General features: G+C 41.9%; 2 protein-coding genes across 2 annotated transcripts in view; one reads left to right on the forward strand and one right to left on the reverse strand.

Moving 5' to 3' along the window:
* The window catches only part of LOC307044827 (uncharacterized protein), a 156474-nt gene that overhangs the window by 63298 nt on the left and 79014 nt on the right, over positions 1 to 14162 (reverse strand). The window lies entirely within an intron of this gene.
* Positions 911 to 10267, forward strand: LOC307042409 (serine/threonine-protein phosphatase 6 catalytic subunit). Its single transcript, XM_079686270.1, has 7 exons — positions 911 to 1211; positions 5575 to 5670; positions 5810 to 5875; positions 5965 to 6106; positions 6218 to 6297; positions 6916 to 7125; positions 9213 to 10267. Exons 1-7 carry the CDS (start codon positions 1137 to 1139, stop codon positions 9459 to 9461), a joined length of 918 nt encoding a protein of 305 aa, XP_079542396.1. The 5' UTR covers positions 911 to 1136; the 3' UTR covers positions 9462 to 10267.

The raw sequence follows: 14162 nt of genomic DNA on the forward strand, positions 1-14162 counted from the left end.
AAGGATGGTCTGGTGGTTCCTCGGTTATAGCTCCTCCATTATCACTCCTCGCTCCTCTGTCCTCCGGCAAAAATAAGGCCATTGGGACGCTACTCAAGGTGGCGCAGACAAAATCAACTTCCGGTGAGACCGAGACAGAGGAGCGAGGAAATGAAAAATAAGAGAAGTGAGAAGGGCCCCTGGTGTGCATTTAGAGAAATGGGATGTCCTTCAAAATGGCGCGCTTAAATCCATTTCCGGGTCACTACCGGAGGACCGAGGAGTCGAGCAGTCGAGGAGGGGAAATTAGAGTATTGAGAAACCTCTAGTAACTCGAAGAGACGGCATTTAACCCTTCACATTCCAACAGAAACTGAAAACAAATACAATTAAATCAAGTTATTTTGGTAAAACATTTTTAAAAAAATCTTTTTTTTTCATTAGTTTTACCAAAATAACTTGATTTAATTTTTAGAATATCTTAGGCCCTCACAGAGGGCCTAGAGGGCCCTGACGGCTCACCACTGTATTTTAGTATACCTCAACAATGGAATAATGATCAGTAGAAATGGCCATGACATGGGACCTTTAACAAATCATGATAACCTCATTTGTTTTTTACTTAGGATCGTATACCTGTGTTTAGTCTAAACAAGGTAAATGTGTGCATTTTATATAAAGTTGTATATTTACAGACTGTTGCAAAAACTAAGAAGCTTATAAATATCAGGTTTAAAACTAAAAGAGCTTTACAAAAAAGTAACACAATTAAAGATGTTTGGAGTTTTATTTGAGTTATTCATTTTTATTTTTTGTCTAAGATCTGATTTGAAACCGTTGTTACATACGGCATTTCCTGTTTCTGCCGGAGAGAGGGGAGTTTGTCCCAAAGCTTGCTGCTGTATTTACACCCTCCATCTGACAGGAGGCACCCTCAGCTGCGAGTGTCACTCCCATACGTCACTCCACGGAGTTCACTCCGTCACGGAGGGGGAGTGTGTGGTTTGGGATTGGGCCTTCATTGACAGACAGGTGGTCTTTCTTTGGTGTCGAAGGTGAACAGATACATGCTGTTGGTAAACACAGACGGCAGACGGCAGTAGAGGGAGCTCGCTGAATTGTTGCAGGAAGTTGCGCATGACTACAAGCTCGGCACCATGTCGCCTCTAGATCTGGATAAATATGCAGAGATTGCCAAACAGTGTAAATATCTCCCAGAAAATGACCTGAAGGTAAATGTGACTTTATATAAATGTGTTTTTGTTGAGACATGTGATGGACTTCTAATGGTATGTTGTAACAGCGTGATTATCTGTTAGCTAACGTGAGCTAGCTAGTAAGTTAGCCTGCTGACTCCATCTCTCGGCCAAAACAAATGTTCAGTTTAGCTGCAATAGAGAAACACAAGTCCGAATCTCCGTATTAAATGTATCAACACTATGAATGACATGTCGTTCCCTGCTGAGGGTAAAATGAAAGATATCTACGGTGACGTAGTCAGGCTGCCTGTCATGGTGGTGGCAGCGGATTGTTTACTAGCAGCAACGTTAGCTGAGAGCAAACACTGCAACGAGCCGTTTGGCCGATGCGGAGTGCACCTGCTGGGGTGTACGGTTTAACCATGTCCTGGATGTAGGAAGCAGGGGCGGATCTAGACAAATATCCATGGGGTGGCAGGAGATTTTGAGGGGTGGCATCCCCTGGCAGAAGTATATGCTGATTTAATCGCAGTCATATCAATCAATGTTAACTTGGAAAGCCACAATATTAATATTTTAACTCAATAACATTAGGTGATATTATTGTGGCACATCAGTAAAGCCTTTAATAGAGATATATAAAGATGACAGACATAATTTAATGAATTTTAACTGAACTTAACTAAATGAGTTTGTTTCACTCTTAGACCAGCAGGGGTACCAAATCTATGCAGTCTGCTGCAATAAGTACATTAATTAACTTTCTCATCGATGTTTGTCTGAATTAATATGATACTATTAACAATCATATTATTCCTATCGGCTGTCAATCACTTTTATGATTCACATTCATTTATTATTGAATAAACTATATTTTTTGGAGGAGTTAATGATGAATGTACCCCCTCCTTCAAATTTGAAAGACAAGTAATTATATTATGTATCAAAATTCAAAAGATTCAAAGGAACAGTTCATCGCCCCACGACTTTACTGCAAACAGTTACAACCTTGACTTTACATCAGAAAGAACAAACATTAAAGAAGTGACTAACTGCATCAGTTAGGGTTAAAAAACGTGTATTCAGCTAAAACATATACATCGCTGCAGTTATTATCCAGTGGAAAGCCCTTACCTACTGGCCTAGTGAAATCAAAGTAGTTACTTTTTTTTGGCTGGGCAGTGTAGTGTGTGGACACACCGTCTTATTTGACTTTCTCAGGACTTAAAACTGTTTTATGGGGGCAGACCCCCCAGTGTTTCCCCTATATACAAATATTGGCGGCGCAGCGCCGCTGCTGAAATATGAGCGCCGCTGCTAGGGGGCGCCAGCCAGGTACCCCCCCAAAAAAAACGGAATACATTTGAAGCCATTTTGACGTCTATTACCTATGTCAATAAGTTTCTGTTTTTGCAGTGTATTTGTCTTTTGTAGAGATTTTTCATTTATTCTTTACACATAAAATGTCGCCTAAAATCTCACCTATGGCAGCAAACTGTCTAGAACCGGCCCTGGTACTAGGCCTCAAGAGCCTTTCTTGTGCTGAAACATAGAAACAAATTGGCGGGGCGCACTTCGCACGCGCACACACAATTCCACGTGCTCCGCGCTCACATTATGCTGTGCCCACGTGCCTTAGCACCGCTGCTATGACTCCATCCTAGGGGAAACAGTGCCCCCACAAAGAAAAAAAATATATACACATACAAGGTCATCATCTTAACAGCTGTTATGCTCATCGAGTCATCCGTGAGCAGAGCATCAAGTTGGCATGCCTATAAGCTGAATGCGGCGATGACCATCTTGTTCAGGAAAACGCCTCACACACTTATTAAGATCTAAAGCTTTAGTGCGTTTTGATTCAATGCTGAGTACAGACAAACTGACAGTCTCTTCTCCGTCATTGTAGACCGCACCTCATTCCTTCCGTCTACTTGAGTCCAAATGCTTCTCGTTTTGTGCCGTCCCCCCGTTCAAATGAAATCGCCGCCAATCATATTTCCAAGCTCGCGCCATCCCCCCGTTCAAATGAAATCGCCGCCAATCATATTTCCAAGCTCGCGCCAGGGCCGGGGGAGGGGTTACAAGACTCACGTCTTGTGCTGCTTTCACTTGCACTCAGATCTTAGAGACTTTCTCTCATATATGTCCGATGAGCCACCATTTTCTTTCAAAACAAAGATGCCAACTGGATTGGCAGCTGGGGTGGCAAGGCTATTTTTTAGGGTGGCAGTTGCCACCCCCTGCCACCCGGTAGATCCGCCCCTGGTAGGAAGGGCCAGATCCATTCGCAGCATGGTACACAATTACCAGTGTCTTGAAGTGGATTCCAGCAGTTACCGGAAGCCAGTGAAGGGAGCGGAGGAGCGGCGTGGTGTGGGAACATTTAGGAAGGTTGAGACTTTCTCTCATATATGTCCGATGAGCCACCATTTTCTTTCAAAACAAAGATGCCAACTGGATTGGCAGCTGGGGTGGCAAGGCTATTTTTTAGGGTGGCAGTTGCCACCCCCTGCCACCCGGTAGATCCGCCCCTGGTAGGAAGGGCCAGATCCATTCGCAGCATGGTACACAATTACCAGTGTCTTGAAGTGGATTCCAGCAGTTACCGGAAGCCAGTGAAGGGAGCGGAGGAGCGGCGTGGTGTGGGAACATTTAGGAAGGTTGAAGACCAGACGAGCCGCTGCATTCTGGACGAGCTGCAGAGGTCGGATGGCACATGCAGGTAGACCAGCTAGGAGGGAGTTGCAGTAGTCTAGGCGTGAGATGACGAGAGCCTGGACCAAAAGCTGCGTGGCTTTCTGGGTCAGGGGGGGACGTATCCTCCTGATGTTGTAAAGCGTGTATCTGCAGCAGCGGGTTGTAGCAGCAATGTTTGCAGTGAAGGAAAGTTTGTTATCTAGGGTCACACCCTGATTCCTTGCAGTCTGAGTCGGGGAAACAATAGAGGGGCCGATGTTGATTGTTAGGTCAAGAGTGGGACAGTCTTTTCCTGGAAGAAAAAGCAGCTTAGTCTTGTCAAGGTTGCCAAGTTACCCTGTAGGGTAAACATAAAAAAATACATGAATAAAAGTTACAGTGCAGTTTAAGATATGAATAGTTCAATTAAAAGCAGCGGCAAAAATAAAAGTCTTCAGCCTGGATTTAATGTAGTCAGAGTTGCAGTGGACCTGCTGGTTTCTGGGAGTTTGTTATTATATTTGGAGCATAATAACTGAACGCTGCTTTACCATGTTTAGTTCTGACTCTGGGGACAGAAAGCTGACCAGTCCCAGAAGACCTGAGAGATCTGGATGGTTCATAATTTAGCAGGAGATCAGAAATATATTTTGGGCCTAAACCATTCAGTGCTTTATAAACCAGCAGCAGTATCTTGAAATCAATTATTTGACACACAGGAAGCCAGTGTAAAGACTTCAGAACTGGAGTGATGTGATCTACTTTCTAGAACGATATAACACCTCATTCAATCTGTAAACTGCAACATTAAGCATTGAACCTTTAATTTACTGTGCAAGATTTTGAATGGATGTAAGTATTGTTTTAGCTTCTTTCAAGAGACAGCATTTGATAGTAGGAAACTAACAATACTAGTAAAATAAATTTGGCACCATATTTAAAATAATTATTAAGGTTATAATAACTAGTAAGTTACACAGTGTACTGGTGTACTTAAAGGAAAGTGAGTTTGAAGGTTACAATCTGCTGATTAGAGTGAATGTCAACTACGAACAAGTCAAAATTATTATTATTTTAATAACACTTCTCTTAATATCTCCAGTTGCTTTTGGGCCCCTGAACATGCAGTGTAATGTATACAAGGGAAATATTCTTACACTGATAACCTAATGTGTGTACACCCTAAAATATGAAACCACTTGTAGCCCAGCATTGTTCTTTGGCTGGCTATAAGTCACAGTCATGCTGTGACCCACTGACCAAGCAGTCAATGTCAACATATCTTATTTTATAGACACTAGTGGGTTTGTACTAAGAAAGTAATAAGATTACACATCCCTGACCCTCATATGTAAGGCCAGTGCGGAACACTGGGAAGTTCGCTTGTCTTGTAAATATACATTTATTCAGTAGGCTTTAGCCCGATAGTGGAAGTTCACCACGGTCAGTTTTTGAGGGAGTTTCTTCTTGTGATCTGTGAAAAAAATATAAATCTTTCCATCCCCTATTATATGTTCATTTAACGACAATATTACATATCAGATTTAAAGATGATTTTATGAGTCAAGGTGTCGCAGACTGTAAACCGTTTCACACGCTGTTCACCTGGAAGAATATTTTAGTTTAAGTTAAAGCTTTGTCCTTAAAATTGTCTCAGTGAAAAGCATGCTAGTGCTGAATGATGACTCATCTGCGTGTTGTGTTTTTATCAATACAGAGGTTATGTGATTACGTGTGTGACCTTCTGCTGGAGGAGTCCAACGTGCAGCCCGTCTCCACTCCTGTAACAGTATGTGGTGACATACATGGACAGGTAAGAACCAGAAGTTCTCAGCGGGAAACCCTTGGTCTCCCCTGATGGCGCTGCACATCCTGCGGTTTACAGAGATGTTGGTCTCTTGTACACATAACATGTGATGCATGCACTAACCATGTATCTCTTTGTTCTACAGTTTTATGATCTTTGTGAACTCTTCCGAACGGGCGGCCAGGTTCCTGACACAAACTACATATTTATGGTTTGTGCATTGAAATAAGTTTGAACTCAAATGAATCCGTCTCAATGTGTTATATTCAACAGATGTTAGTAATCCTCTGTCATCTGCAGGGCGACTTTGTTGACCGAGGTTATTACAGTTTGGAGACGTTCACCTACCTGCTTGTGCTGAAAGCCAAATGGCCCGACCGCATCACACTTCTACGTGGAAACCATGAAAGCAGACAGATCACCCAGGTGTATGGCTTTTATGGTAGGATTGGATTAATGCCCATCTTCAATCTGCACTGTCCCATATCTCACATCCTGGACAATAATCAGACCTTTCTGTTTGAAATAAATGTTCACTCCGTTTGTCTTTCAGATGAGTGCCAGACCAAGTATGGGAATGCAAATGCCTGGCGTTACTGCACCAAAGTGTTTGATATGTTAACAGTTGCAGCAGTAAGTATTGCCATGTGACTGGGCTTTGAGTTTGGTTGTTGTTAATAAATAAGGAAGATTGATATGTGACCTGATAAATGATAGTTCATCATGCCTTTAAAACTTGTTTATTTCTGATGGTAAATGATGTCTCAGTAGAGAGATAAATCCATGGCGTATCGCTAGGGAAGCTCAGGATGGTTCACTTTTTATGATCTTAGTATTTACATGGACTACATTAAAGACAGGCAACTTACTGGGACACTATCACAACATGTTTTGGGGGTTGGACAGTTTTTTTTTTAATTGCATAGAAGTTGATTTCAGTCCATCTCCTCTTTAATTTAGTTAATTCTTCTCTTTCTCCGCCACATTTTTTGCAAACATAAACCATGACACAACATTTGATATGCACTTTTTTAATATAGTAAGCAAGCTTGTTTTCCAGATGATATATGTTACCACTGAATACAGTATATTTATTAACCATGGGTTAAACAACATTTAATGTGATAGATCATTCTGCCTTTCCTTACTTACAAAGCCTCCACAAATGAGCTGGTTCTGTAAAATAAATACAGTTTGATTCATTATATCTATACATTTAGGACCTACATCTGAATTTTGGGTTGTTTTCAGCTGATGGACGAGCAGATCCTGTGTGTCCACGGAGGCCTCTCCCCAGACATAAAAACTCTGGATCAAATTCGAACCATTGAGCGAAACCAGGAGATTCCTCACAAAGGAGCCTTTTGTGACCTGGTGTGGTCAGACCCTGAAGACGTGGACACCTGGGCCATCAGCCCCAGAGGAGCCGGCTGGCTCTTTGGTGCAAAGGTCACAAATGAGGTAGGTTGGCCTCACTTTGATTGTGTTACAAGAATACGTACACTTGAGTTCTTACATGCTCGGCAACAACATTAACAAAAGTACACAAATATGACCTATGCAATTGTAGCCAGGGCTCGACATTAAGGACTGCCCGATGGCCCGGGGCCATCTAGTATTTAGCTCGGGCAATGAAGCCTCACCTGCTGGTTGCCCGATCGGGCAATCTATTTTGCCAGTATCATGCAGCTCGCGGATCCAGTAATGAGTGACCCGACAGTAAAACTAAACATATCTATAACTAGTTTAGGTAGTTTGAGAGGTAATTAAAATAGCTACGAGTGATATTCTAACCTGAAGTGTGTGTTTTGTCCGCTCACCGCTGCATGTGATCATGCAGAGCTGCGTGTCGACTCGTCAGCAGCAGCAGCTGATCTCTCTCTCTCTCGTCAGATTAGACTTCACTCGCGTTTATGTCCATATCGATCAGATCCAGCTAGTTCTAGCTAATGATATGACTACCTGCTTATTAAAAGACACCTAAACAATAAGTGTCGCTATGCAACCGGGTGAGGCCACAAAGTATAGCGCGGCATTATGCATTTGTTTACATGCCCACCGGAGGCCCGAGGCATTACCAACAGATCAACGCACAATCAACCCATACAGGACATCTCTTTCTCCACATTACGTGTTAGACATTAGAATTGACTATTATTGTCTGTCACATACTCTTCTTGTCTGTCACATAAGTGGCGCAACTGAAGCGGTATTGCGCTAAAGGGAAATTATTTTGACCGAAGAGATTTAGATTTGCCGGCTAACGGGAACTCCGACGTCACCATGTTATGTGCTTCGCGGATGCGCTCGGCTCCTCTCGACTGCTGCTCGGGTCTGCTCGGTCAGCTTCCGGATGAGGAAGCATTCATTCGACCAACTTACAGTAGATAACATTACAAACATTTTTAACAGGGGCCATAATAGTGTAAATAATGTTTGTTTTGGCAGTTACAACTGAATGTAATGTTTTCTACTTTTTTACATCTGGGAAGGCATTTGCCTTCATCAGATGGAAAGTGTCTTGACCAACAACTTAAGTATTTCTTATAGCTATGCAGGGCATGCAAGCGAGCAAACAAGAGCAAACAAACAAGTGAAATGAAGAATACAATTGAAATTGTACAATATAATTTTGTGGTGTTTCATCTTATAATTCAGTCTAGAGAATGCACCAGACAGCATCTACAGTAAGACCTGGAAAAATCTAAATGTTCTAGGGGGAGGCCCCCCAAACCCTTCGTGCCATTTCGTCCGCGCGCATTTTTCAGGGCAATCTCTATTGGGTTCAGGGCCATCTGTAAATTAGCTTAGATGGCCCACAGGGCCATCTCCCAAAATCCTTAATGTCATGCACTGATTGTAGCATTTATTTTATTTGCTCCACTCCAAATGTCAATATAAACTTTTTATATATTCACTATTTAATTTGAAAATATAAAATAGTAGTTCAGCTCAACGTGTCTCAGATCAAGACAAGATTCATCCACTTTCAAGTCGAGTCTTAAGTCATTTATTTCTGTCAAGTCAAGTTGGGCGTCAGTAAAACACTGGCTGCAGTCGCATGACTTAAAGTCAACAACAACTCGAGTCCACCTCGCTGCTGTCATGATGCAAAACTGAAAATACACACAGTGTGCCAGCCCCATAGAAGTAGCAGCAATGCAAAGTGCTTTGTGGTACGTGAAATATAGGATATTTCCTGACTCCAAACCGAACTTGGCCTCTCAATCCTCTGTGAGCAAATAGGCAGTAGCTATGGTTGGCAGTTCAGTGTAGTGAAAGCTAATGCAAAATCTGTCATTTTACATGTGCTTCGTTGTTACATTTTAATTCATAAATAAAATGTCAGTTCATATGTCAAATCTCAAAAATGACAGTGACGTGAGCACAGCATTTGTTACCTGATGTTGTGTATTTACTTCTGTGTATTTAAGTCCTTCAACTTTTCCTCTCAATGATCTTGTGGGTCCCAACAGTAACAATAAAAGAAGGTTCTTCTTTTTAACATATTTTCTTTTTTTTTTTTCTCCATCTTTCAAAAACTGGAGTTTGTTCACATCAACAACCTGAAGCTGATCTGCAGGGCACACCAACTTGTCCACGAAGGCTACAAGTTCATGTTCGATGAGAAGCTAGTCACAGTGTGGTCGGCTCCGAACTACTGCTATCGCTGCGGCAACATCGCCTCCATTATGGTCTTTAAAGATGCTAACACAAGAGAACCGAAGCTCTTCAGAGCAGTGCCTGACTCTGAGAGGGTTATCCCACCCCGAACAACTACACCCTATTTCCTGTAAGCCCATTAAAACCAAACCAAGCAGCCATTTGTTCAGTGCACAGACGGTGGCATCAGCACTTATAAACCCATATGAATTTTGTATTGTACATTTAGAGTATTTACAGTGCACTTTGCTGTGCCAACTGCCCGTTGTTATCCCCAGTACAGTTAAGTGAGGTGGCGCAGCAGTGTCGCTGTGCTGTTTTAGAGGAAGGATGAAAATGACCCTTGTAAAACATTCATATTTATACTTTTAGATTGTACTTATCTATAGAAATTCCCTCTGCGGAGAAATTGCAGGTGCAGTGTTATATACAATGTCTCAATTTATTTTGTTATGCTTATGTATTAAAACTGGATGTCAGATAATAAAGCACTGCACAAATTGGAGTTATACACGTAGTGTTATCATGTGATATTATAAATAAACATGTAAACATGGGAGTAAATGTGTAAACAAATGGCTATATCCGTTTGTTAGATTTCTGTAAGGCCTGTGATACCTTTGAAGATTCCTTGTGATTTCAAGATTTGGAATCAGTGCTTGTAATTATTTTTTGGCCAAAAAGTCGCACTGGAACACACCGCAAAGTAGTGTGTATTCGTCATTCAAAAGAGGCAACCAGAAGACAGACTGCGTGATATATAGAAACAACAAATAGCTACATGCTACAGCTCGAGCCAAGCAGCACAGGGATGAACTATGCCAATATTTTTAACAGTATCGGTGCAGTGCCTTTTCAGTGGGGCAAGATAGAGCAAATATGTGTGTCTATCGTGCTATTTGTGTTTATTCTTTTAATCAATAAAAATGTGCCTACATAACTGTCAGTTGCAGCTGTAGCATTATTATTGGTTTAACTACTAACAGTATATTTTAAAAACATTTTTAAATTACCATCTTGAACAGCTACAACATTAAAATTCATTTCCATCAACAACTGCAAATCCCCCACCGCTTCAGTCACTCACGGCGTCCCCCAGGGCTCTGTACTTGGTCCCCTGCTTTTTATCATTTATATCCTCCCACTTGGACAGATCCTCCGCAAACACCGACTTCAGTTCCACTGTTACGCTAACGACACCCAACTCTACCTCGCTACAAAAACTGTTTCTGCAACAACCCACTCACTCACCAACTGCCTCACTGACATCTAAACATGGATGCAAAACAACTTTCTGAAACTAAACTGTGACAAATCTGAAATAATCATTATTGGCCCAAACTCACTAACCGCTCCACCCAGGACTCCCCTCTAAACATCGAAGGCTCCATCGTCAACCCCTCAACTCACGTCTGTAACCTTGGTATCATCCTCGACCCCGCCCTCACTTTTCTCCCTCACGTAAACCAGCCCACAAAAACCGCCTTCTTCCACTTCAAGAACATTGCCCGCACCAGACCCCCCACCCCCCCCTCATCCACCACTGCTGAAACTCTCCATGCTTCCATTACATCCCGTATGGATTACTGCAACAGCATCCTCTATGGCTGCATACATCCTCAATAAACTGCAATATGTCCAAAACTCCGCTGCCCGTATGCTCACCTACACCCGACGCTCCGACCACATCACCCCTATTCTCCAGGACCTCCACTGGCTCCCCATCAAACACCGAATTGACTTCAAATGATTACTTCTCACCTACTATGCCATCAACAACCTTGCCCCCCCCCCTACCTCATTCACCTCATCCCAAGGCCGTAACCATGGAGTCAACATTGGGGGGGACCAAAAATTCAATCAACATTTGAATACTAATTTCCTGCCATTCTAAAGGAAAATATATAAAAATTCATTAACACATGGGATACTTGTGTGGGCAAACAACAACAACATTCACAAAACTGTGTCTCAGGCATGGGCGTTGGAAGCATCCTCAATGTGGGTAGGACAATTTGATGGGGGGTGTGGGCAGGTGGTGGACCTAACCTCCTCGAGGGGGGTCCGTGGGCATGCCCCCCCGGGAATATTTTTTTATTAAATGTTGAAGTTAAAAGCATCAATCTGGTGCACTTCGAGAGCAACATTAAGAGATCCATGGATACATCTCTCAACACCCATATGAAACAGAACTGTAAACAGATTTACTTTTACTTTATGCATATTTTACAAATCACTCCCCAAGCTACTATTCCTGAAAAGTTCGGTTTTAACATCAGAACTACAAGTTATTTACACAAAAAAGCTAAACCGGAGGGTTCATTAACATTACCATACAAAATAAAATAATATACTTTAGGGCTGACTAGGATTAGGACTACGTTCTTTTAGTTTTCTTTGTACTGTTTCTGTTCTGATTTTATTTAAAGTGTCTGAGCATTCGGAAAAGCACTATAAAATCCAATGTATTATTATTATTATTATTATTATTATTATGTTGTAGTTGAGTATGGTTTGATGTAAATACATCTTCTGTACTTTTACTTTAGTAGGATTTTTTATGCAAGACGGTTACTTGTAATAGTGTTTTCACTATTTATAACGGGTATTTCCACTTCAGTAAATATCTGATGATTTATTTCACCTCTGCAAATACAGTTAGAGGCATTGATTCCATTTGTCAAAGCTACTGCAGAATTAAGCGTTTCTCAAGCATTTGATATTTGTTTTTGACATATACTAATACATTATTTATTTATTTATTCACATTTTAAAGCAGGTTACAGAGATGTTGTAGTATGTTCATCTTGGTAAATCTCTAAAGGTGCTGTATCCTCTAGACCAGTGGTTCCCAACCTTTTTTGTCTTGTGTACCCCCTGAGCCTTTTGTCATACCATGAGTACCCCCTCACTCATACGTGCTGATGATCCTTCACAAGTAGAACGTAACTGATTATTGAATGAAAATAACTTTATTTCATCTCCTTAATTTGAACATCTAATTCTCAGGCATTTTCTTAATTTTAACTTAAATCACTCAATAAAAATGAATATGTTGCCTTGAAAATAAATAATATAATCAAATAAATACATATGAAATCAAAATAATCAACTTATCTTTGCTATATATCTTGTAACATTTAGGCTTAAACCTGGAGCCCCTTTGAATAAGTCCCCTTTAAACAGGCATTTAAACTTTAATTCGGGAACAAAACACTTAGCAAAATAATATCCAGAATCAGTATGATCTAGCAGTTTCTTTTCACCAGTCATGTGAGCTTTAATGAGACACTTGAGCTTGCTTGTCTTTCATAAGCTTTGATAGTTCTGGAGGCAGTGTGGAAACAGCTGTGACCAGGCTGGTCTCCACATCCAGTCTGTTCTTCTGCTTGGTTTTGATGTGTGTTAAAGCTGAGAAGGTCACCTCACACAAATAAGTAGAACCAAACGGCAAACGTTCAATCAGTGCATGTTCTCCCAGTTCAGGATATTCCTTCTCCACATCACACCAAAACTCAGTCAATGACTTCTCAGCATATGCCATCTTCAGACCACGGTCAGATGATAATTCCATCAGAGGCTCCTGCAGCATTGCTGGAAGGCTGTTGCTGCTCTCACTCACAATGAATGGGTTCCTCACCCAATCCAGTCTTTCTGACTTATTTTCAATGTCCTGAAAATAATGGCTGAAATCAGTGCAGAGTTTGGACAGGTGTGCTTGCACCAGTTTGACCACTGGACCCCTGGCAACAGCAGTTGTGTCAAGATGGGCATTGAGTAGTGGGAAACAGCTCACGTCTCCCCATACTTGTCAACCCTCCCGATTTTCGCGGGAGACTCCCAATTTCATTGCCCTCTCCCGGTTTCCTCCCGGGGTCATATTTATCCCGATTTCTGACAAAATCAGATTTACACACGACTGTTTCCACTCGGACTTTAATACAGCTACACCATTGTTTGGTTTCCATGGTAACACGTCTCTTTAGTGGCGCGCAACTCAAAGTCTGAGCGGGTGAGGCAGATATTCACAGAAAACAGAACAAGAATCGACAACTACTCTACTCTCTGCTCACTCCTTTCCTGTAAAATACAGGTCCAGCCCACACATATGCTCCATCAAGGACGGTGCTACAGGCCGCAAGGCAGTGCACTTACAACTACAATAAGCATGTTATGTTAATCTAACAGCTCCGGCGATCCACTAGCACCCCCCCCCCCTCCCCCCCAAATTTTGCATTTTGAAATGCTCCCGATTTCTGAGGTCTAAAGGTTGGCAAGTATGCCGTCTCCCTCATCACATTTCCTCTCCCATAGTTTGAGCTTTTTTGTGAATCCTTGAACTTTGTCATACAATTTCAGGATATGTGACTGCTTGCCCTGAAGTGATAGGTTGAGCTCGTTGAGTTTGGTAAACACATCAGCAAGATATGCCATGAGCGCCACCCACTTGTCATCCTCAAGCTGCACAGCAAGAGGATGCAGATGCTCCCTCAAGAACACAAAAACTTCATTGCGAAGTTCATAAAGTCTCAGTAGCGTTTTCCCACGAGACAGCCAGCGCACGTCTGTGTGAAGCAATAGCTGATCGTGCTCTGTGCCGTTCTCATGACAAAGAGTTTCAAACAGCCTGTGATTCAATGGCCGAGATTGGATGAAGCTTATCATCTTCACAGCATCATCCATAACAGCACTTAAATCAGGGCTCATCCTCTTGCTAGCTAGTGCTTCACGATGAATAATACAATGCATCCATTTAATGTCGGGATTTACCTTTCTTACGTGCCCAAAAAGTCCCTTTACACGCCCCGTCATCTCAGCTGTTCCATCAGTACAGA

The sequence above is a fragment of the Notothenia rossii genome (assembly GCF_949606895.1).
Source record: "Notothenia rossii genome assembly, chromosome: 6".
Taxonomy (NCBI): Eukaryota; Metazoa; Chordata; class Actinopteri; order Perciformes; family Nototheniidae; genus Notothenia; species Notothenia rossii.

What these genes read in the sequence shown, in the direction of transcription:
- LOC307042409 (XM_079686270.1), top strand. Translation starts at nt 1,137, where the DNA reads ATGTCGCCTCTAGATCTGGATAAATATGCAGAGATTGCCAAACAGTGT. An exon ending in ACACAAACTACATATTTATG is followed by an intron (nt 5,876 to 5,964) that starts GTTTGTGCATTG and finishes TGTCATCTGCAG; the next exon opens with GGCGACTTTGTTGACCGAGG. An exon ending in ATATGTTAACAGTTGCAGCA is followed by an intron (nt 6,298 to 6,915) that starts GTAAGTATTGCC and finishes GGTTGTTTTCAG; the next exon opens with CTGATGGACGAGCAGATCCT.